Source organism: Mirounga leonina, unplaced genomic scaffold (genome assembly GCF_011800145.1).
Source record: "Mirounga leonina isolate KUSES-001 unplaced genomic scaffold, KU_Mleo_1.0 Mir_174, whole genome shotgun sequence".
Classification (NCBI taxonomy): Eukaryota; Metazoa; Chordata; class Mammalia; order Carnivora; family Phocidae; genus Mirounga; species Mirounga leonina.
This window is the reverse complement of record NW_023270451.1, coordinates 36,960,384-36,983,521: the sequence shown is the minus strand read 5'-3', so window position 1 is coordinate 36,983,521 and position 23,138 is coordinate 36,960,384. Positions and strand designations below refer to the sequence as shown.

General features: G+C 35.2%; 1 protein-coding gene across 1 annotated transcript in view; it reads right to left on the bottom strand.

The window, feature by feature from the left end:
• ABCB5 (ATP binding cassette subfamily B member 5) overlaps window positions 1–23,138 on the bottom strand; it is a 115,966-nt gene that overhangs the window by 77,349 nt on the left and 15,479 nt on the right. The window contains exons 5-13 of the mRNA XM_035021432.1: window positions 20,256–20,447; window positions 19,999–20,170; window positions 17,703–17,827; window positions 17,445–17,622; window positions 15,832–15,945; window positions 15,410–15,520; window positions 12,756–12,881; window positions 11,161–11,364; window positions 2,270–2,440 (exon numbers count right to left, since the gene is read on the bottom strand). Coding sequence (XP_034877323.1) covers window positions 2,270–2,440; window positions 11,161–11,364; window positions 12,756–12,881; window positions 15,410–15,520; window positions 15,832–15,945; window positions 17,445–17,622; window positions 17,703–17,827; window positions 19,999–20,170; window positions 20,256–20,447 — 1,393 coding nt within the window. The remainder of the gene's footprint in view (window positions 1–2,269; window positions 2,441–11,160; window positions 11,365–12,755; window positions 12,882–15,409; window positions 15,521–15,831; window positions 15,946–17,444; window positions 17,623–17,702; window positions 17,828–19,998; window positions 20,171–20,255; window positions 20,448–23,138) is intronic.

Below are 23,138 nucleotides of genomic sequence, written 5' to 3'. Positions count from 1 at the left end.
ATAGGAAAATAAGTGTTCTTATCTCATTGGGTTCTTATAAGGATTAGCTACTACCACCCATTTGTTCCTTTATTATACCTAAAATAATGACTCATGAATGGCTTCAGGGTGTCTATAAACCCCTCAATATACATTATATGTAAATCTTTGTGTACAAGTACAATTTGTAGATTTTTCTGAGGAGTTACAGTGGTTTATTTTTCCCTTTTTTAGTGAGATTCTCAATGGGGACCTGATCTATCAAAGGGGGAGAAGCACTACCCTAAAATAAATTAGTAGTCTATAATTTAACACCAAGTCTAATAAATGTGAGCTTGATTAGGCAGGCTTATAAAATGTTCCATGATGCTTTTAGAATGAGATAGTCTCTATGCTACCTTTGTTCTTCTGGCTAAATTCCAGCCAAGGAAATCCCCTTGCAGAAATTCCCTTTCTGTTCTCAACTATTATAATGTTGCTACAAATGGTTTAAAAAAAAAAAAAAAGAAAGAAGAAAAAAATGAACAAATCCCTAGTTCTACATATAAAAAGCAAGATATTTAATTGACAAAGATGCACCAAAATGTGTAATAATTAACCTATCTTTAACTTTGGATAGCCACTTCTTTGGGCTTAATTTAATAAAGTAGCCCACAGCTTAATGCAGTATACCAATTTTCTTATTGCTCAGTTCTCCAAGTAATATAAATATGTTAAGGGGCCTCTGAGGAAGATCAACAGAATGCATCACAGTGAGAAAGAACAGTAATGATAAAGAAAAGCCCATGAGGGCTGCAACAAAGCAGCTCTGTCTCTTCAAAGAATAAAACTGTAATGGAAACCCTTCCCTCATAATTAGCAAAGGGTCTTTTTAAAAGTTCTCCATTGATGTGGTGTAGCTGACCCTCCCTTAGTAATAATTATTCCTAGATTTGCATACCACTTTTAACATTTCAAAGAGCTTTCACAGGCTTTATCCAAAAGTCAGTGTGGGCTTCCTCTGCTTCCCCAGGGGCCTAAAGGTGTTTACTGCCATCCCTCCTCTACTGGGACTGAAAGGAAGCCTGCTGCACTGGCATGGTGGGTCCAAACCAGTAGCAGAGTGGAACCACGTAGACTGTCGCATAAATCTTTATCCACTGACCCTAGGTCCTCCTCATGAACAAGATAAGTGAAGCAAAACTACTTTGCAGCAAGCCTAACTTAAGAAATCCAGAAAATAGAACTTCAGGTCTTGAAACATTTGAAACAATCTGACTTGCAAGTGATAACAGTAACTAATAGATAATTCAATAAAGTAGTGGGCACTCTGGCTGCCAGTATCCATTTCTGGTTGCACAAAGTTAGTATTTAAAAAGAAAAAGCCTGTAATTTTCTTAGGCAGAAAAACACATTTTCAAACAAGCTCACAGTAATATGTGTCATTAAGCCTTCTGAAGGGTCTGAAGGCCATGATTTAAAAAAGGGGTTGGGGGCGCCTGGGCGGCTCAGTCGGTTGAGTTTACTCTTAATTTCAGCTCAGGTCATGATCTCAGGGTTTTGAGACTGAGCCCTGTGTTGGGCTCCATGCTCAGCAGGGAGTCTGCTTGAGATTCTCTCTCTCCCTCTCCCACCGCTCACTCTCTCTCTCTCTCTCAAATAAATAAATCTAGAAAAAAAAGTAAAAGTATTCAATGGTTTTTCGTATCACTGCCACCAACTACTCTCCCAAATGCAACATAATTTTGTAAGGGACCATCCCTGCATTGTGGTCCTGAAGCATGTCAGTAGTATGCAGTAAGCAGGAGGTCAGTGTGAGGTTAGAGGGCCCAGGGCTCTTAGAGGAGGATGGTTCAAGGGCAGGACAAACCAGACTGCTTCTCCACTGGAGGTGAAATTAAGTTAAAAAGTCTTTGGGGGTGCTCTAAAGAGGAAAAGTGGTCACAGAAGAGAACCCATAGGTGTGTACAGAAGAGGCTAGGAGTGAATGTGGTTATAGCTGCGATGGTGGTAGTGGTGTAGGGTTATTATGGGGAGGTGTAAAGTGCAGACCTATTGGGAAAAAGGCATATATGGGATGATTGCTTGGATATCAGCCTTCTATATGCTTTTAGCACCAACTATAGCATCTTCTTCTCTCATCCAAATCATTTCCATCATGTATAAGTTTTTACAAGGGTGAACACTCTGCATCAATACCTTAAAGACAGCTCTGAACTCAATAAATAATCTACTGCAGAGCCATACTTTCTTGTGCTAAAAACAGTGTTGAACCAGGAATATGGAAATAAGAAATGATCTGCTCACTTACCTTCTCCAGTGCAGCTTGAACAACTGATTCACTTTCTGTATCTAGGGCAGATGTAGCCTCATCTAAGATCAGGATCTTTGGGTTTCGAACTAAAGCTCGAGCAATAGCGATTCTCTGTTTCTGTCCTCCACTCATTTGTGCTCCTTTTTCTCCTACCAAGGTATTAAATCTCTAATGAAAAAATAGGAAAGAGCACAGAAAGAGAAGGCAGCATGATCAAATCATTTGAACAGGAAATGACAATCACAGTTGTGTTTTAATACCCAGCTTAATCACTACTTCAGCCTGGCTGCTTTTGACCTTTAATTTTTTTCTTTGTAAAAACAAACAACTATTTGAAAAAAAGAGTCTAGTAAAGAGAAATTTAGCTAGGACTAAGAAAAATTTGGCTAGGACTAAAAGAAATGAGAACGGGGACTCCTGGGTGGCTCAGTCAGTTAAGGGTCTGCCTTCGGCTCAGGTCATGATCCCAGGGTCCAGGATCCCAGGATGGAGTTCCACATTGGGCTCCCTGCTCAGCGGGGAGCCTGTTTCTCCCTCTGCCGCTCCCCCTGCGTGTGCTCCCTCCCTCTCTCTCTGACAAATAAATAAATAAAATCTTAAAAAAAAAAAAGGAAATGAGAACATATGATCATCAAGGATTTTTAGGTAGATTAACAATAATTTGAACCAATTTTCAAAGTTTTTAAAGACAATTTTATAATGTACTGATATCTTTAAAAGAAGTAATACACAGTAATACAACTACATTCTTAACTATTATTTGAAAGGTTTACTAGCAATTTAATACATTACCTACAAGTTCCTTCCTGGATATTTTGAAAAAAAGTATGAGAAGATTAATTCAAAAACAAACTTCTCAAAATATTTTTCCATCTTGGAACACTTTTTAGACCTTCTTTTGCTTATTTTATTTTTTATATTTTGGGATATACATCTTTAACAGAGTAGATATCATTAGATATTTGAAGTTGGAGATAATTTCTAGAACTAATGAAAATAGTAATATTGTATTGGAATAGGTCTATGACCTAAAGCTCATTTCTTCAAGGATATAAATTTAAATATTCTTTCTAAAACTTTGATTATTCTAGAGTCTGACCTTCACATTTTTAAAAAACATAAACCTTATTGAGAAATAATTTATACACAATAAAATGCACACATTTTAAGGATATGGTTCTATGAATTTTGACAAATGAGTACAGCCATGTTATCACCACCCCAGTAAAGATACAGAATATTTCCATCACCCTAGAAAGTTCCCTCATGAATCTTTCCAGTCTAAATCAACACAATGATTTGATTTTTATCATTATAAATTAATTTCATTAGTTCTAGAACTTCAAATAAACAGACTCATACAGTGCATGCCTTCTTTTGACTCATTTGTTAAGAGCAGTTTTAGGTTCATGGTACAATTGAGAAGAGGGTATAGAGATTTCCCATATACCTTTGCCACACACATGCAATGTCCCCCATCCCACAGGATGTCCCCTCATCCAACATCCTCCACAAGAGTGGTACATTTGTTACAACTGATGAAGCTATATTGACATATCATAATCACCCAAAAGCATAGATTACATTAGGATTCACTCTTGGTGGTGTACATTTTATGAGTTTGGACAAATGTATAATGACATGTATCCAATTGTTACAGCATCATACAGAGTATTTTCACTACCCTAAAAATCCGCTGCACTCTGCCTATTCTTCCCCACCTCCACCTCAAACTCTGACAACCACTCATCTTTTATTACTGTTTCCATAGTTTTGCCTTTTCAAGAATGTCATATAGTTTAAATCACACAGTATGTAGCTTTTTCAGACTGGTTTCTTCCACTTAGTAATATGTATTTAAAAATTTTCCATGTTTTCATGGCTTGATTAATCATTCTTTTTAGCACTGAATAACATTCCGTTGTCTGGACATACCACTGTTTATTCATCCATTCACCTACGGAAGGACATCTTGGTTGCTTCCAAGCTTTGGCGATACAAATAAATCTGCTATAAACATCTGTGTGTAGGTTTTTGTGTGAACCTAGGTTTTCAACTCCTTTGGGTGAATACCAAGGAGCATGATTAGTAGATAATATGGTAAGAATATGTTTAGTCTTACAAGAAACCAACAAACAACTTCCCAAATGCCAGCAGTGAATGTTGTATTCACACCAGCAGTGAATGTTGCTCCACATCCTCGTCAGCATATGGTGTTGTCAGTGTTTTGGATTTTGGCTATTCTAAAGGGCATGTAGTAACATCTCATTGTTTTATTTTGCATTTTCCTGATGACATATGATGTGGAACATCTTTTCACGCACCTATTTGCCATCAGCATATCTCCTTTGGTGAAGTGTCTGTAAAGATCTTTGGCCTGTTTTTAAATCAGGTTGTTTTCTTATTGCTGAATTTTAAGATTTGTTTATATATTTTTGGATGACAGTTCTTTCTTGGATATGTGTTTTGCAAATGTTTTCACCCAGTCCATGGCTTATCTTCTCATGCTTTTCACATTGTCTTCTGCAGAGCAGTTTTAATTTTAATGAAGTTCAACTTCTTTCATGGTTTGTGCCTTTGATGTATTGAAAAAATGTTGCAATACCCAAGTCATCTCAGTTTTCTACTACATTTTCTTTAGGAGTTTTATGATTTTGCATTTCATATTTAGGGCTATGATTCATTTTGAGTTAATTTTTGTGAAAGGTATAAAGTCTGTATCTAGATTTATTTTTTTAGATGTGGATGTCCAGTTGTTCCATTTGTTCACTGAAATGAGCAATAACACATTATATGTGATCTGTTGTATTGCCTTTGCTCTTTTGTCATAGACTAGATGATTATATTTATATGAGTCTGTTTCTAAACTCTATATTCTGTTCCACTGATCTATTTGCCTATTCTTTCACCAATACCACACTGTCTTGATTACTGTAGATTTATAGTGAGTTTTAAAGTTAGAGGGTGTAGTCCTTTAACTTTGTTCTTCTTCAATATTGTGTTGTCTATTGTGGGCCTTTTACCTCTCCATATAGACATTAAAATTGGTTTGTTGATATCCACAAAATAACTTGCTAGGATTTTGATTGGAATTGCACTGAATCTATAGATCAAGTTGGGAAGAACTGACATCTGGCAATATTGAGTCTTTCTCTCCACACACATGGAATATCTATTTAAAAAATTCTTTTTTGATTTCATTCATCAGAGTCTTGTAGTTTTCTTTATATAGTTCTTGTATAAACTTTGTTAGATTTATACCTAAGTAATTCATTATTTTGTATGCTAATATAAATAGTATTGTGCTTTTAATGTCAGATTCCACTTATTCATTGCTGATATATAGGAAAATGACTGACTTTTGTATATTAACATTGTATCACGCAGCTTTGCTATAATTGCAATGTGTACTTTTTTGGTCTGTCTTACCTGGCATATTTTTGAGATTCATCCATATTGTGTGCATGAGCAATTCACTCCTATTTATTTCTGAGCAGGGCTTCACACAATGTGAATCTACCTTGGGTTACCAAATTTAACAAAAACAAAAACAAAAAACCATGGGGCTCAGTTAATTTTGATTCTCTGTTAACAGTGAATACTTCTTTAGCATAAGTATATCTCATACAATATTTAGGATATACTTATGCTAAAATTATTCATTGTTTATCTGAAATTCAAAATGTATTGAAAATCTTCTATTTCATCTAACAATCATATATCAATCACAATTTGTTTATTCAGCTGCTGATGAACATCTGCACTGTTTCCAACTTTTGAATAGTATGAATAAAGCTGCCATGAACATTCATGTACATAATGTTCTTGAGGTCATATTTTCATTTCTTTTGGAAAAATTTGTGGAAATAGAATGCTGAGTCATAAGTGTATGTTTAACATTATAATAAAGTGGCAAATTTCTTTCTAAAATAACTGTACCAATTCACTTTATTCAGAATGAGTAAGAGATTTAATTGCTTTACATCCTCATCAAAAGTTATTGTTATTCTTTTTAGTTTTGGCCATTCTAGCAAGTGTGGAATGGTATCTCACTTTGGTTTTACTTTGGATTTCCCTGTTGACTAATAATGTTGAATATTTTTCATGTGTATATTGTCTATTTTTTTTTGTGGGTGTGTGAAATATCTGTTCAAGTTTGTACACTTTTTTGTTTTATAATTGTGTTATAAGAGTTCTATATATATCCTGGGTATGTGTCCTTTGTCAGATGTGTGTATTGTGAATATATTCTTTCACTCTGTCTTGTCTTTTTACCTTCTAAATAGTGTATTTTAAAAGGTTTTAATTTCAATAAAGTTCAGTTTATCATTTTTTAAATAGTAAATACTTTTCTAAGAAATCCTTGGCTATTTCAAAGTCATAAAGGTTTTCCACCTAAGTTTTTATTTTTGAAGTTTGATACTTTTAAGTTTTTCTTTTTTTTTTAAAGATTAATTTATTTTTAGAGAGAGAATGAGCACAAGTGGGAGGAGGGGCAGAGGGAAAGAATCTCAAGCGGACTCCTTGCTGAGTGGGGAGCCTGACTTGGGGCTCAATCACATGACCCTGAGATCATGACCTGAGCTGAAATCAAGAGTTGGACGCTCAACTGACTGAGCCATCCAGGTGCCCCTTGATAGTTTAAGTTTTTACATTTGATCTAAGATCCATGGCAAATAAATATGTGTGTATGGGGTGAGGTAAGGGCCACATTTCATTTGTTTTTCTCATATGGATATCCAATTTTTCCGGCACCGTTTGTTGAAAAGACTTTCTTTTCCCCCACCAAATTAATACTGGCCTTGTCAAAAATCATTTGACTAGATATGCGTGGGTCAATTTCTGGCCTCTATTTTATTCTACTGATCTACATGTCCATTGTTGTGCCATTTCCACTGCCTTAATTGCTGTCTTAAAATTAGATAGTATATATCTTCCAGCTTTGCTGGTTTTTTTTCATAATTGTTTTGCCTATTTTTGGTCCTTTAAATTTTCAAATAAATTTTGGAATCAGCAGGTCAATTTCTAGACACACAAAAAAAGACTACTGGGATTTTGACTGGTATAGCATCAAATTTATCAATTTTGGGAGAACACATATCTTTAAAAAAACTGCATCTCTAAATCAATGAATAAGTTACATTCTATTCATTTAGATCTTTAGTTTCTCTCAGAAACATTTCATATTTTTCATATAGAAGATTTACACCTTACATTAAATTTGTTCTACTTTAATATTTTTTGATGCTATTGTGAATGCCACTTTTAATTTTATTTTCATTTGTAACTGTTGCCACTATTTAGAAATCTAGTCAACTTTTTTTATAGTTATAGGTCTTACTAAGATTATCTACTTCTTTTTCAGTGAGTTTTGGCAGTTTGTGTCTTTCAATAAATTGACCCTCAGCTAAGTAGTCAAATTAATAGGCATAGCTTTTGCTCATACTATTCCTGTAATCTTTTAATCTCTTTGAGATCAATAGTGATGTACTATCTTTCATTCCTGATATTGGTAATTTTTTTCTCTTTTTTGACTCTTTATCAGCCTTGCTATTGTTTTACTGATTTCATTAATCTTTTCAAGCAAACAGCTTTGGATTTTAATGATTCTTTCTAATGTTTTTCTGTTTTTGCTTTCACCGATTTTTGCTCTAATCTTATTTCCCTTCTGTTTGCTTTGGGGTCAACTTGCTCTTCTTACTCCAGTGTCTCATATTGGAAGCTTCATTTACAGATTTTGGATCTTTTTTTCTTTCTAAAGAAGAATTTAATGCTGTAAATTTCTCTTAAAGCAGTTCTTTAACTGTATTCTACAAGTACTGATACATAGCGGTTTCATTTTTATTTAGTTTAAAATAGTCATTAATTTTCCTTGAAACTTCCTCTTTCAGGCATAAATTATCTACAAGTGAGTTATTTAATTTTCAAAGATTTGTGGATTTTCCAGTCTATGGCCATACCACCCTGAACGCACCCGATCTCATCAAGTATTTGCAGATTTTTCAGATATATTTCTGTTACTGATTTCTACACTTTAATTCTATTATTGTCTGAGAACATTTTTTATGTTTTCTTTGAACTTGCAAAGTTGTTTTTTTTTTTTTTAATGGCCCAGAATATTATCTATCTCAGTGAATGTTCATGTGTACTTGAAAAGAATGTACTCTGCTGTTATTGGGTGGAGTGTTCTATAAATGTCAGTTAGATCTAGTTGTTTGATAGCATTGTTCAGGTCATCTATAGCCTTACTGATTTTCTGCCTACTTGTTCTATCAAGTACTGAAGGCTTCAATAAAATTGTGGGTTTCTCTATTTCTCCTTTTAGGTGTAGCAGTTTTTGCTTCATGCATTTTGAAGCTTTTCTTAAGTGCATAAACATTTAGATTATGATTTCTTGCTTATGGGTCATAGTTTCCTGTTTCTTTATATATCTGATTATTGCAGAATATATACTGAATTCTGTGCATGTTATGTTGGAGAAACCCTGAATTCTGTTTTCGTCTGAAAACAAAGTTGATTTTTGTTCTAGTAAGCAATTCAAATCCTGACTGATCATTTTGAACTTGTGTAATTCTGGTTTTGTGCTTTGTTGAGGTGAATCTGTAGAAAATCTCTAAACTTGGCAGGACCCAACGTATAAGTTCTATCTCCTCTGGGGATCTTGTCATGGCTTGGTTTTAGAATTTGTTAGGGCAGGTCTAGAGTCAGCATACTCTAAGGTATGGTCTTTACTCCTAAGGTGTGGTCTTTTTTGGTGTCTCAGCTATATGCCTGCGGTATTAAAAAGGTGTTAATGTTATCTCTCCACTCTGGGCTGTGCTTTCAACATCCCCATCACACTCCTTGACTTGTAGTATCTCTGTTCAATTCCCAGCTTTGTAGCAGCTGCTCTCTGGTAATCCTTGGGAAGTCTTATCCTCAGATAAGGATTCCCAAGGGGTGCCTACAGGGACGTCTACCCCAATACCTTAACTCCACAGCTCTTTCATTGCCTCTCCAGTTGCTTAAGCTGCCCTGAAATTCTATCTCTGTCTTTCAGTTTAGTCTAGTGCCATGTTCTGTCTGGATTCTAGTTCACAGAGATGGGGTCAGAGATTTGTTCCTATCCAGAATGCTGCAAATCAGGGACTTTCCTCATGAGTTTTGTTTCTCTCAGGGATCACAGTTTTGTGTTACCTCTTGTCCAATGTTTGGAAACAATTATCCTATGCTTAATATATTTTAACCAGTTTTATGGTTGTTTATGGGAAAAGGTTAGAAAATATCAGTTAATCTTAATACATTAATTTAAAAATAAATAATTAAAAATTTTTAAAAAAATTTTAAAATATTTAAAAAATTTAAAAAAATAATTAAAAAATATCATAGAAGTAATGGCATTTATTTTTAAGCACCAATTTCCCCAATTTTTCTGTTGAGGACTTCTGGAAATTTTATTTATTACTGTGCTTATTATTATTTCTCTGGTCAACCATGGTTGTAGAATTTAGTTTCTATCATGATAAGCCAGTATCTTTAATTTATTCTTTGGATTATATCTTTAAGATTTACATTAAATTTATAGCAAGGGACATCTCTGTGTAAATACTGGCCTTTTACTAAAGGCAAGTTGTAACTTATGGGTATGATTTAAGAGGTCCCAGAAAACTCCCTAATTTCAAGTGGGAAACTGAAGATCCTTGGTGTTTGAGGAAAGGAAGTCACTGAAAGTGCCAAAAGGTCAAAGAAAGGAAGTCTGTTTTTCCAAACTACAAGGCAAAGAATGACCTCAAGCCCGTTAATTAATGAGTTTGCTATTCCAATTATGACCCTAAATAATGGGGATAAAAGGTAACTACTGACATAACAAAAGTTTTTATTAAAACAAACAAAAGAAAGGACAAAATTATTATGACCCATGGGGTATGGTTTGTAAAAATATATTCACTGAAATAAACTTTTTTGTTACTGTTGCCTTTTGGTATAGTAGAATTTTATTCTGTATTTTATTTTTTAAAGATTTATTTATTTATTTTAGTGAGAGAGAGACAGAAAGAGAGGGAGATATGTGCACGTGGTGGGGAGGGGCAGAGGGACAGGGAGAGAAAGAATCTCAAGCAGACTCCTTGCTGAGCATAGAGCCCACCACAGGGCTCGATCTCAGCACCCTGAGATCATGACCTGAGCTGAAACCAAGAGTCGGGCGCTTAACTGACTGCACCACCCAGGCACCCCTTATTCTGTATTTTAATTTCAAATCTCATCCTTTTGTAATTCACAGGGTGCTCCCCACAACAGTTTCAGGTGATATTGATGAATGAATACTTTGGGAAATGTAAATAAATGGTTTTTATAGCTATCAATTCTAAATATCCATTAGGATCTGATATGTCCTAATATCAAGAGTTTTAGTTTATTATATCTCTTTCCAAATATGATTTTACATTTCTTGTCCAATATTGGCTTCATGTGCTTCTAAAAAATGGTCCTAGTTTTCCTTTTGCCTTATCACAGAACCTCTCAACACTGTCTGTGACATTCCCACTTTTAGCCACAAGATGGCCTTACAAATCAACATTCTGCAGACACAGCAATTCTCAGCTTGGACGGATGATCTTGTCTCATATTTCTTCGTTATATTTTAATACATCCTTCATTTATTTTTCTTTTACAGTTGCAGTGAGAACCAGTAAGAACTAAATATGATTTTTAAAAACTGACCTTTCAGTGATGCATTTCTTCTTTTGGTCGCTGCCATGCTTTCTCATTTATAGACATTTCATCTAGGACAATCCAACAATTATTCACACTCCCCCTACTCTATAGAAATTATTGTTTTGTTATTTTATTTTGGAATATTGCACTGCTTTAGTTCTAAGCTAAGAACACAGGCGACATAGTGTACTTACATTGGGAAATGCCATTATAAAATCATAAGCATTTGCTTCCTTTGCTGCTTTCTCAATCTCTTCATCAGTCACTCCATCTCGTCCATATTTAATATTGTTATTAATGGTGGTCTCAAACAAAACAGGCTCTTGGCTGACCACTCCAATATGTTCTCGATAATGGTGCACATTTAAAGTTTTGATGTCATTCCCATCCACTGTGATCTGCCAAACCAAAGAAATGAATCAAGTTGTGATGCCTTACACTGCATTGGGTTTAGTCTTTTTTTACTAGTTCAAACCCTAAGCTGAGAAGCAGGGTATTTCAGGGATCAAAGACTTATTTTGATAAAATATTTATAGTATGTATATTGTCAACAGACTTTTTCTGATAGATGGGAACCAATAAAACATCAAAAACTTGGCTTAGAATCTGTCTTGTCAAACCACCTGAATATCTTAACTCTTAAGAAAAACAAATTAGTTCCTATGTAGATACATGCTATAGGAGCCACAAATGTTATCATGTCAATACATGTAACAAACTTCAGTTTTGTTATTTTAAGACTGATGCGACATTTGCATATTTTTCTAGGAAATACACTTTTTTTTTTTTTTTTAAGTTTTATTTCCCACATGGATCTCAAATTCACAACCCTGAGATCAAGAGTCACATGCTCTTCCAACCGAGCCAGCCAGGTGACCTTAGGAAATACCCTTTCTTCTCCTCAACACCCCATTTCACTGCAAAAGGCAAACATGTCTTCTATTCTTTTGTATAAATAATAGTAAATGAACACAGTCTTCTTCATAGATAGTGCCATTACCCATTACTCCAAATATTCCAGTGGCAGAGCCAAGGTTTGATAATTATAACTCATAGAGCCTATCTTTCTCACCAACTTTGGTATTCTCTCTGGGCATGGGTATTCTATGAAACTGCTTTATGTATGGCATGCTTATCCAATTATTTATTTAATATTAGCATGAATACATGAGTCTAATATACTCCAAATGAAGACTTAGGAAGTCAAATTTAAATGAAACCAGGCTCTAGCAAAGTAGATTTTCTTTTAAATAGTTGAAAAATCTGAATAGAAGCATTAAAAATCATGCTTCTGTGACTATCATAGTCTTATTCTCTATGCTATTTACAAGGTAACAAAGTCAAGTGCAACATTATGGATGATAGAAAAAAAATGAGAGAGCATATTTTCTACAGATATTCTTCTGGGAAGTTTTGAGAAACTGATAATCTTATAAATTCTGGGTACTACAAATTATGTTATTTTTCTCCACAGCTTTCATCACCTTCTATCATACTATATGGTTTACTTATTTTATTTGTTGGTCTCTACTTACTACAGTGTAAATTTGATGAAGGCAGAGGTTTTTATGCTTTGCTCATCAATGTTCCCCAGGACATAGAACAGTGCCTAGCACACAGTAGGTGTTCAATAAATATTTGGTGAATGAATGAATATGCAGGAAAGAAAATGATTTGGCTTTTCTCAGCTCCACTGTTAAAAATTGATGTATCTGTAAGCTCTCTGTTATAGGTCGTATTTCCTAATTTCATCATGTTGGCTATGAATGATTTTGCTAGGTGCACTTACAAAGCCGTTGTCAGGATCATATAACCTTTGTAGAAGCTGGATTGTAGTACTCTTTCCACTGCCACTGGGGCCAACCAAGGCTACTGTCTCTCCAGACTGAATTTTGAGATTCAGATCTTTCAGAATCTATTGGGATGTAGGAAGAAAAATTCTATAAAAGTAGGTAAGTGAGAATATGATTCACATATTTTCAGAAATTTAATGTATAATTATAAACAGAAAATGAATTCTGTGACACTTAAAAGCAAATTTAGATCTTGTTTTGTTTCATGTACATGTATAATAAAAATTTACATAATTTTGGAAAATGATACCAAAAAAATCTCTTACCATCTCTCTATATAAAGAGATCTAGATTAAGAATACTCATAGAATATTAACTAGCGACAGCAAACTGTTCACATTTTGAATTTATATCAATTTAACGACTACCAAGTTAGTGAAAGCTTTTATCTTCTAATTTGCAACAACTGAATGAAAACTTGCCAGGTATTTTCATGAGGTATTTAAGAAAATTCTTTCTTAAAAAATATATTTAACATTATTGCAAAATATATTGCAAAGTAAAGCAACCAGCAAGACTCCCTAGGTGCTCCCATGAATGGGATTCCACCATTAGAAACCCTCTTTTTCTGGTAGATCTTATGGGGACATTTCAACTTCGGGTAGCACTTTAAAATTTTTCTCCATAACTGAGGGTTGCTACCAGCTTTAAGTGTCCTACAGACCTGCAATGTGAGAGAAGCCTGACAAATAACTACCCTACCAAAATGACAATAGCAATCAACTTTCACCTATCTTTGCTTGCATTTATATGTACTCAGCCAGAAAACATGGGAATCTCTCCTTGGACTCTCTCACTTTGATTTCCCCATTTGTAAAGAAACAGACCCCTTAAATAAGCTAAACTTTTTATAAAACTTTCAAAGGGTCAAGCAGAGAAGAATTCTGTCAAGGTGAGAAACTGGGGACTCCTGGTGGGAGTACCTCCTCTCCCATCTGCACTTCTACTCTGGAGTTGGTTTCTGTACTTTCCTTGGAAGAATCTGTGTTTGTTTGTTTTTTAAAGATTTTATTTATTTATTTGTCAGGGAGATAGAGAAAGAAAGAACACAAGCAGGAGGAACAGCAGGCAGAGGGAGAAGCAGGCTCCCCACTGAGCAAGGAGGCTGAAAGGGAACGCAATCCCAGAACCCTGGGATCATGACCTGAGCTGAAGGCAGCCGCTTAACCTACTGAGCCACCCAGGCATCCCAAGAATCTGTGTTTTGTTTATTTAAAGTGGTAGACTTTTTCTTTGTTTAAAATTATTCATTCTCTGGCTTAATAAAAGGGCCATATTTCAAAAGTTCACTTAAAAATAGTTGTTTAAAACCCAGAGAGCATTTTACCATGCAATATAATGGCAAATTGGTACTTAAGTGTTCAAGAACCAACCTAAATGTAGTTACAAATGTTGTGTTTATGTTAAGAAAAATGGTAGAAGACAACACTATTCCAGTAATGTGATTAAATAACAAAAACTTAAAAAAATAAAGAGCTTTGAAAAGAGAATTTCAACCAACGACTTAGAGAAAAATAAGGAAATAGGAGTAGATGGATCTTTTCTGGATGCAAATTATGCAGGGGGCATGTGGGCACTTTAAACTGTATTAAAGGTTGATGTCATCAGTAATTTTTATCAATTTTACTTAAAATCATAGTCTCCTTTTTCTTTTTTTTAAGGGTTTTATTTATGAGAGAGAGAGAGCATGAGCGAGCAGAGGGAGGAATAGAGGGAGAGGGACAAGCAGACTCCATGCTGAGCATGGAGCTCAACACGGGGCTCAATCTCAGAATCCTAAGATCATGACCTGAGCCAAAACCAAGAGTCATACACTTTAAGGACTGAGTCACCCAGGCGCCCCATGGTCTCCTTTTTCTATGAAATAGGTGTTTTATTAGTAATTACTCTTTGCAATTTTTAGCTATAATTACTTTTTTTTTTGGATATATACACAAATGAAACAAAAAGAAAAAGAAAAGACAGATACATATTTTCACAAGAACGTGTCAAAGACTAAATGATGGAGGGTGGAAAAATTCTGTGCTGCACGTGTGCCTGCGCACGCACATGAGTGTGTATATGTATCTAAAAGTGAGGAAGAAAGTACTTGAGACACAAATGCTGGGCAGGAAAGGGAGAAGGGAAAGGCACAACATGTGCATAATTCCTCCAGGTTAGAGGCTAGAAGCTTAAAATGAGTTATCTCTGAGTGGGATAATACCCAGGGACCAGCAATAGGTAATGCCATCAATCCAAGACATTTTGGTGCGCTCCCAAATGCAGAGTAAAGGAATTTCAGGGAATTGAAGATGTTTTGGTCAGCTGAATGTAGAAAAGAGGCTGCAAAATGTAACTAGCTCTTCCAGAGTTTTTGGTCCATTACTGATCTTTCTTTCCCTCCTACTCTCCCCTCATCCTCACTTTCTCTTTCCCTCCCTCCCTCCCTCCCTCCCTTTCTTTTTTCTTTATTCTCTCTCTTTCTCTCCTGAAGTCTCAAAGAAGAGTAGCAAAATCTTGGTCAAAATGATCCTAAAATAATCTCTTAAGAAGAGATCTTAGCCAGTATAATATCAGAAAACTGCACAATTCTATAATTAAATTAAGCTACCTTGACAGATGGTCTTGATGGATAACTGAAAGAAACATTTTTAAATTCCACAGTTCCTTCTATGCATTCTGGTTTATATCCTTTCCTTGAGAAGTTATCTATTGCAGGTTTCTTGGAAAAACAAAGAGAATGTTACAAAATCTTCAATGGACTAAGTTGACACTCTACATCCTAAAAATAGTTTAAAGATGGTTTTCTTTCACAATGTTTTCTTTTCTGTTTCAGAAGTATATTGAGTTAGACATGAAGGTTTCCATAAAACACAATGTCCTTGTAGAAGAGTTAAAACAATCTCTTTCCATAGCCAATTGTCCAACATGGATTTTGCCCATCTTTTTGTTTTAGTGAAGAAAGTGTGTCAATTTTTTGGTTTCTTTCTTGCAGTAATGGTAGTTTTCTTTCAAAGCAGTTTGAAGTCTTACCTTATCAATAACCTGGAAAATACTAAAGGCAGCTCCTCTGGCTATAGTGAAGGTTTCAAAGTTAGGGGCTGCTGTTCCAATGCAGTAACTACTATGGATTACACTAAAAAAAACCTATAGGAACAAGAAAATAGTATTTACCCTCCTCAGTTATGTAAGAGAGACAACAGAATGAAGTGTATACGTGGTTGAGATCAGAGAGACATTTGAGAAGTTAGGTGGGAAGGAATGGAAGCTGCTGTCTAACATAAAGGAAACAAAAGTTAATTCAAGTATGATGGCTTTTTTTAATGTGGAACAACTTTCAATCAGACGTCTTCAAGAAGACGTCTTCTTATCACCTGGGAAGTCTGAGTAGGAAAATATGCTTACAGAGGAGTGCTTACTGGTTGAATGAGGAGGTGAGTTGCACTTCCTCCTTGCTGGTCAATCCCTTAAACTTTACAGAAAAGGATGTCATAGATTTCACTAGCATAGAGACACTACTATTTCTGTTCAAACTTCTCTGAATTCGTGTATTATTGGACAACTTTCATTTTCAGACAGACACATGTTTGCAACAAGTGAAATAAGGAAAGAACCCCATAAGCCAGGTGCATTTTCCCTGTATTACAAATGAGGAAGCTAAAGTTTAACAAGTCATTTGCCCAAAGTCATACATAAATTGAGAAGTAAGAATGTGCCCCAAATTCCTCATGCTCAAGTTTCATTTTTATAAAAGTTTTAATGATGAAAGTCTCAAATCCAAGATAACTTTAGTTGACAGAAAAGAAATCTACATAAAATGGGAAGGCCAAATAAGAACTGAAGTATATAGACCAGATCAATTCAGTTCAGCAAGACAAATTGGTTCTTAATCCTGAACTGTTTATTGTTGAAACTTGGGAGGATAACTGAATAAATTAAAATTTAACGCAAAACCCCTAACAGTTTAAAAAAAATCTATAAGGGCGCCTGGGTGGCTCAGTTGGTTAAGCGACTGCCTTCGGCTCAGGTTATGATCCTGGAGTCCCAGGATCGAGTCCCACATCGGGCTCCCTGCTCGGCGGGGAGTCTGCTTCTCCCTCTGACCCTCCCCCCTCTCATTCTCTCTCTCAAATAAATAAATAAAATCTTTGCAAAAAAAATCTCTAAATTGTGATGTTGGACGGAGCTGTAGATAGTCTAACTTTAACATTACTATGCTGAAAGGACAAAGGAAGGGCAGGAGAGTTTAATCTACAGAATATTTCCAGAGGAAAGACATTCAACAAGGTAAATGTAGAGTGCCATCTTACCTCAGCAAGTTTGAAAGGGAAAAGTCTCACTAGAGACTGGCCTTTTTGATTGCTGGATTAAGAAAACTCTATATCCCAGTGGAGAATTCATTTATGATTCTTCTAAAAGCATGGTGCTTTTAAAGAGCACCATGGATGCTGAGCACACTGGATGAATAAATCCTGCCAATTCATAACTATAATTTAAAGGTATATACAAATCATTTGATGGAAATAAGTATTTGTTAAAAACATTCATTTTGGATATTCATCGTCATTCAAAGACAAATCTTTACTAAACTCTAGATAAGAAGAGACTATATAGGCCAGTTACCTTTGCTTTCAAACAAGACTTACAGCAAGAACAGTTCCGATGGTATAACCAGGTTCTCCACTAAGAATCAAGGAGGTTCCATACCAAAAAGCAAGTCCGTAGGTTCCATTCATAAAAAAGTACACTGCACCAAGAGAGAGTTTAGAAGCTATTGCCTTTCTTATGCCAATATCCTTTGCGTATTTTAGATTCTGTGTATACCTTAAAAAGACAAAATGCAATGCAACAGACTTTGGGAAAAATAAAACCAAGCAAATATTGTCATAATTAAAGGAACAGACCTTTGAATTTCTTTTTCCTGGGCCCCAAAGGCTACAACTGTTCGGATTGAAGACAAGACTTCTTCTGCCACAGCTCCAGCTTTGGAATAGGCATTTAATTCCTTAGTGGTCAATGAGATGATTATCTGTAACAAACCATGACCACAGTTAACCAAAAAAATGACCCTGAGGCAGTAACAACGTGCAGAGAATTTAATTCAGGTAGAATCTAGAATAGCAGAATATTATTATTGAAAAGGCACTTAAGATCATTTGATCTAACTTTCTCAGTTTGCAAATGAGGAAAGCAATGGCCAGAGATATTAACTGACTTTTTAAAGTCTCACAGCAGTGGAAGAGCTTAGTCTGATGTAATCTTCAATCTAAATCTCTACTCTGCCTTCTACAAGTAGCACGTCACTGTTCCCTTCCTATATTTTTAAAACCTTAGAAAATGGGTACTTACATTAATAAAATTGGGAAAGACTTGATTTGGAGATGGGTGTTAGGGACACAGTCCTTTTTGGGTGCACTTTGGAAACTGGTAAGCCTAATTTGACTTGATTTGTTATTATGTAAAAAGCAAGTCTTCCAGAGGCTATGGGTCACAGAAGCAGCAAGAAGAAGATGATCCTGCATAGGTCTGCAATGTGACCCCTGAAGCTATTACTGCATAATGCAGACTACATAGTACATGCTATATCTCTAACAGTGAGAGGTGAGATTTAAGAGACAGAGAGGAAGCAGAATATCATGCTTGTTGATATTAGGCAGGTTTACCTGATTTTTCAAAATTTTAAAATCAGAATATGCCTTTTTCTCTATTATACATCTCACTTTCTACTCCTTTAATAGTAAAGGATTTCATTTAGTTTAGCACAATGGTTCAATGAAATGGAATAGGAGGAAAATTGTCCTCTGAGCTGTGAGTCTTTATTGCCTACTCACATAACAAATTTCATTTTCAAAACATATCCCACATAATTGGAGATGATTTTATGTAAGACATGCTTGGATAGTTGTTAAAGTCAGGAGGTAGCATAAACTGAGTAATACTCATTATTTTCTGAATTCACATATGTATCACTGGAGAGGAAGCAGCACCTAGCAAAAAGCCTTGCACATAGCAAATGTTTAATAAATGAATGAAAGTAAGCTAGAAACCACCCACCCTGGCTTCTTTAGTTATTTGGATAACTTTGACCTTTATTTGCTTCTTCTTTACAACCAGTTAATAAAATAGCAGAACTTAGATTTCCCACTGTTGTTCCTTTTAAATTTCTTATCCACTTTACTTTCCTGGGCAGTTAAGTTTAAGTTCTGATCTCAGTAACACATAGTGGGTAATTTTCCTATTGAGGAGGTCCTCATTTCAAATATGCTGGGGATGAAGTTTTTACAAGGGTTATAAGGTCAATACTAGAAGTCTCATTAAATAAAGATTTCTTGTGTAAACATTGAAGCCTGTTAAGAAATTATTCAGCCACAGAATATTTTCATTGCTACAAATTCTCTTTTGGTTGAATTTGTATAATGTTAGCAAATAAACTCAGTGAATTTTATGGCTTTTATTTCCATAAAGAATAATTAGCTTTGCAAAATTAAAAACCTCCTCCATCCCTAAGAGTGCACTGTGTTTCCAATCTGGGCGATGGGTATATACATTGCTAGAATTGCCAGATTTGATTTGGAGAGAGATATTAGGGATATATTGGTTGTTTTTGGACTTAACAAAGAGCATTGGTTTCAAATCCAGATTATAAATAGATTAATATCTTGTGGTATACTCACAATATTGCTAGAAATATAATTTAAAATGAAAATACATAATTTGTTTAAAAAATTGAAACAGATTTCTAAAGTACATAAAAGCAGACATTAGAAGACATTTGCAATGTAATTCAAGAGTCTTATAAAAAATATAAACTTGAAATGGCTGACATGAAAAAGTGTTTACAGTTTTAGGATTTTCTTATTCTGGTCTAGTGAAATGAATTGCACACATTTATCTGGAAATTTAGAACACATAAGGCTCTTCTCTATCCATGCTATCATTTGAAGTTGCACTAGGCTACTAAATGAAGAGGAATTTTTTTAATGTTAGTAAGATATTAAAATTAACCTCATTGTGGCCAAATAACTTGAAGACAAAAAAGTGATTAATAGTGAATAAAATCAAAAGTATTGGTGATGTTTAATATCCCTTTCCATTTTTAGACATAGGATATGAATAGAAATTCCTTTTTTGACAAACTTAGTAAAACACTTAGTTCACACTCCTGTTTCCAGTCAACACTGCATTAGCCATCTTGCCTACCCGAGAAAATATGGCTGCTGAAGCAATTATAAGAGGTGATGTGGAGAGAGTCACCAGGGTGAGTTTCCAGCCCTTGACCAAACCAATTGTCAGGCCAATAGAAAAAGTAGATATGTTTTGAAACAACAGAGCAATCTTCTCTCCAATACCATCACTGATTTTGTTGATGTCACTGAAACAAGTAAAAAAATGCAGTTAAGTCACTGATATAGCATATATGAAAACAAAGTTGATATACTACACATCCATCCTCTTACTCAGTCATGCGAGTGTTAAGTTCACCAATGTCACAACCATCAAACCATCTGATGTCCTGCGCCAAAATTGAATGGAAAAACTGTTTTCGAATTCTTTTGGTCTGTCGTGCTGCTGTCATAACCCAAAAGGAAATCTGCATGTAGCCAAAAACCAAGGCAGTAACTCCTATTCCAATATAATACAGAGTCAACCTGAAAAAAGATTATTGGAAATGTTAGTGAGACTCAAGTGCAGTTTTTCCCTTTGTTATAAAAAAAATGCAATCTATCATAATATTTGATCGAAAGATTTTGTGCTAGAACCTATAAAATAACTAAAAATAAACCTCCATGAGAAGTAAAGTACATTGAACATAAAAATCTAGGTTTCCCAATCTAGAGTATATCTCTCTTACATTACTAGTAAAAACTATTTTAAAACATTTGCTATTTATATCTTCTTTCAATAATTTTTAATACTTTTACTTGAAAAGTTACATTGAAGTAATTAAGATAGCTGTACATGGAACAGGTGGATGAAGAAATGATAGCAGTCAAAAGCACTGTAAAAAGTATTTTATTTTTTATTTTTTAAAGATTTTATTTATTTATTTGACAGAGAGAGACACAGCGAAAGAGGGAACACAAGCAGGGGGAGTGGGAGAGGGAGAAGCAGGCCTCCCGCTGAGCAGGGAGCCTGATGTGGGCCTCGATCCCAGGACCCTGGGATCATAACCTGACCCAAAGGCAAATGCTTAATGACTGAGCCACCCAAGCGCCCCTGTACAAAATATTTTAAAAATATATAGATTATTAAATACAAAATTTAACTTCAGGAATTTGCCCTAAGGAAACATGTAAAAAGATTAATCTAGCTGGATGGTCATGGTAGTTAACAACAATAAAGAAAAGCTGAAAACAATCTAACAAGAGACCAGATAAATGGAATCATTTAAGAAATGTACTGGGTACCAACTATGAGTGGGGTTTTAGAGATACAGTCATGAGCAAGATAATAAGGCCCTCCTTATTCATGAAGAGTTTTCTTTCTGGTGGGAGGAAACAAACAATACACATAGAAAAAGAATTTCAGGTTGTTCTATGAGGGAAGTAAACAGGGTGATAAGTCACAGAATAACCAGTGAGTAAAGGTGGGTTGGGAGAGCTAGTGCAGAAAGAGTGGTTAAGAAAAACTTTTTTGAGGAAGTAATATTAGAACTGGGTTCCAAAGGGTAAAATGGAACCAGCCCATAAAAAGCAAGAAAAGTGTATTCTAGGGAGAGAGAAAAATAATAAGGTCTGAGGCAGGAAAAAGCTTAGCATGTTCCAGGAACAAAAGAACTCCAAAGTGGTATGAAATGATTAGGTCAGAGAATTTAGCAAATATTGTAGGGCAGCCATGGTGCATTGCACAGGCTTTAAGAAAAAATGTAGACCATTGGAAAATCTAAGCACTGGATGGCCTTATCAGTTCAACTTTTAAAAAGATCACTCTGGCTCCTCTATGGAGAATGAATGGAAGCAGGCAGTTTAGTTAGGAGGCTATTGCAATGGCCAGTGTGAGAAGGCTAGGGACTTGGATGAAGATGGTGGCAACTGATGTATAAAGAAATGGACAGATTCTAATTATATTTTGGAAATACAGCAAACTGAAATTGCCGATGTACTGACTGTGAGGAATGCAGGAAGGGGAGAAATTAAGGATAACTCCTTAGATTTTGTTTTGAGCAACTGGGTGAATGGTATGCCATGTACAGCTGTGGGCAACTGGGAATGGAATAGATTTGTAGGGGATTGTTTTGATTTAGATACATTAAGACCAAGATGCCTATTAAACATCAAAGTGGGGATCAAGTAAGAAGCTGAAAATGAGAGTCTGAAATAGATGGAGCAGGGTCTAGGCTAGAGATGTAAATCTGAAAGTCATCAGCTTACAGGTAGTAATTAAAACAAAGGACTGACTGAGATTATTCACAGAGAGAGAGAATTAAGTGTAGATAAAAAAGATAGAGGACTAAAGAATGAGCTCAGGTAGACATGGTAGAGTTTGGGATGAAGAGAAAGAGCCTGCAAAAGCAAGCTGAGGAGTGGCCAACATGGTAGGTAGAAAGCCAGGAAAGTGAAGTATCAAGGAAAACACAGAGGAACATACAACTGCTCCCCATTATTCCCAGATTCGGTGTTGGCAAATCTGCTTGCTCATTAAAGCTATTTTTAACTCCCAAATCAATACTCAGATGTTTTCATTGTTACTCATGGACATGTACAGAGTGTAAAAAATCTGAGTTGCCCAACAAAGATGTTCCCAGCTAAGGTTGAACAAGGCAACACTCTGCCTTCTTCTTGTTTCAGCTCTTACATCGTAAATAAGTGTCCTTTTTGTGGTATATGTAGTGCCACCTTTTCCTGACTTCTGTGTTTTTGTTTAATTTTTGATGATTCCACTGTTTAAAATGACTCTTAGGCGGCCTACTTAAGTGCTGTCTAGTATTCCTAAGTGTAAGAAAGCTGTGATGTATCCTATGGAGAAAATGTATGTGTTAGATAGGTGTCATTCGGGCATGAGTTACAGTGCTATTGACTATGAGTTCAATGTTAATGAATCAACAATATATATTAAGTAAGCTGTCTTTAAATGGAAATACACATAAAATGAGGATATGTGTTGAATGATGAAAATGTTGTGACCAGAGGCTCACAGGAACCTAACCCTGTATTTACCCTAGTAACAATGGTTTAATATTTGCTAATTTAGTATTCATGACAACTTAAATAAAACTACTGCAAATAATAAGAGCTGACTGTTTCCTAATGTTTACAATATTGTAAGAAGAAAATGGGTTATAAAAGCAAATCAAAAGAAGAAATGCAAGATCTGAACACTGAACTACAAAACACTGTTGG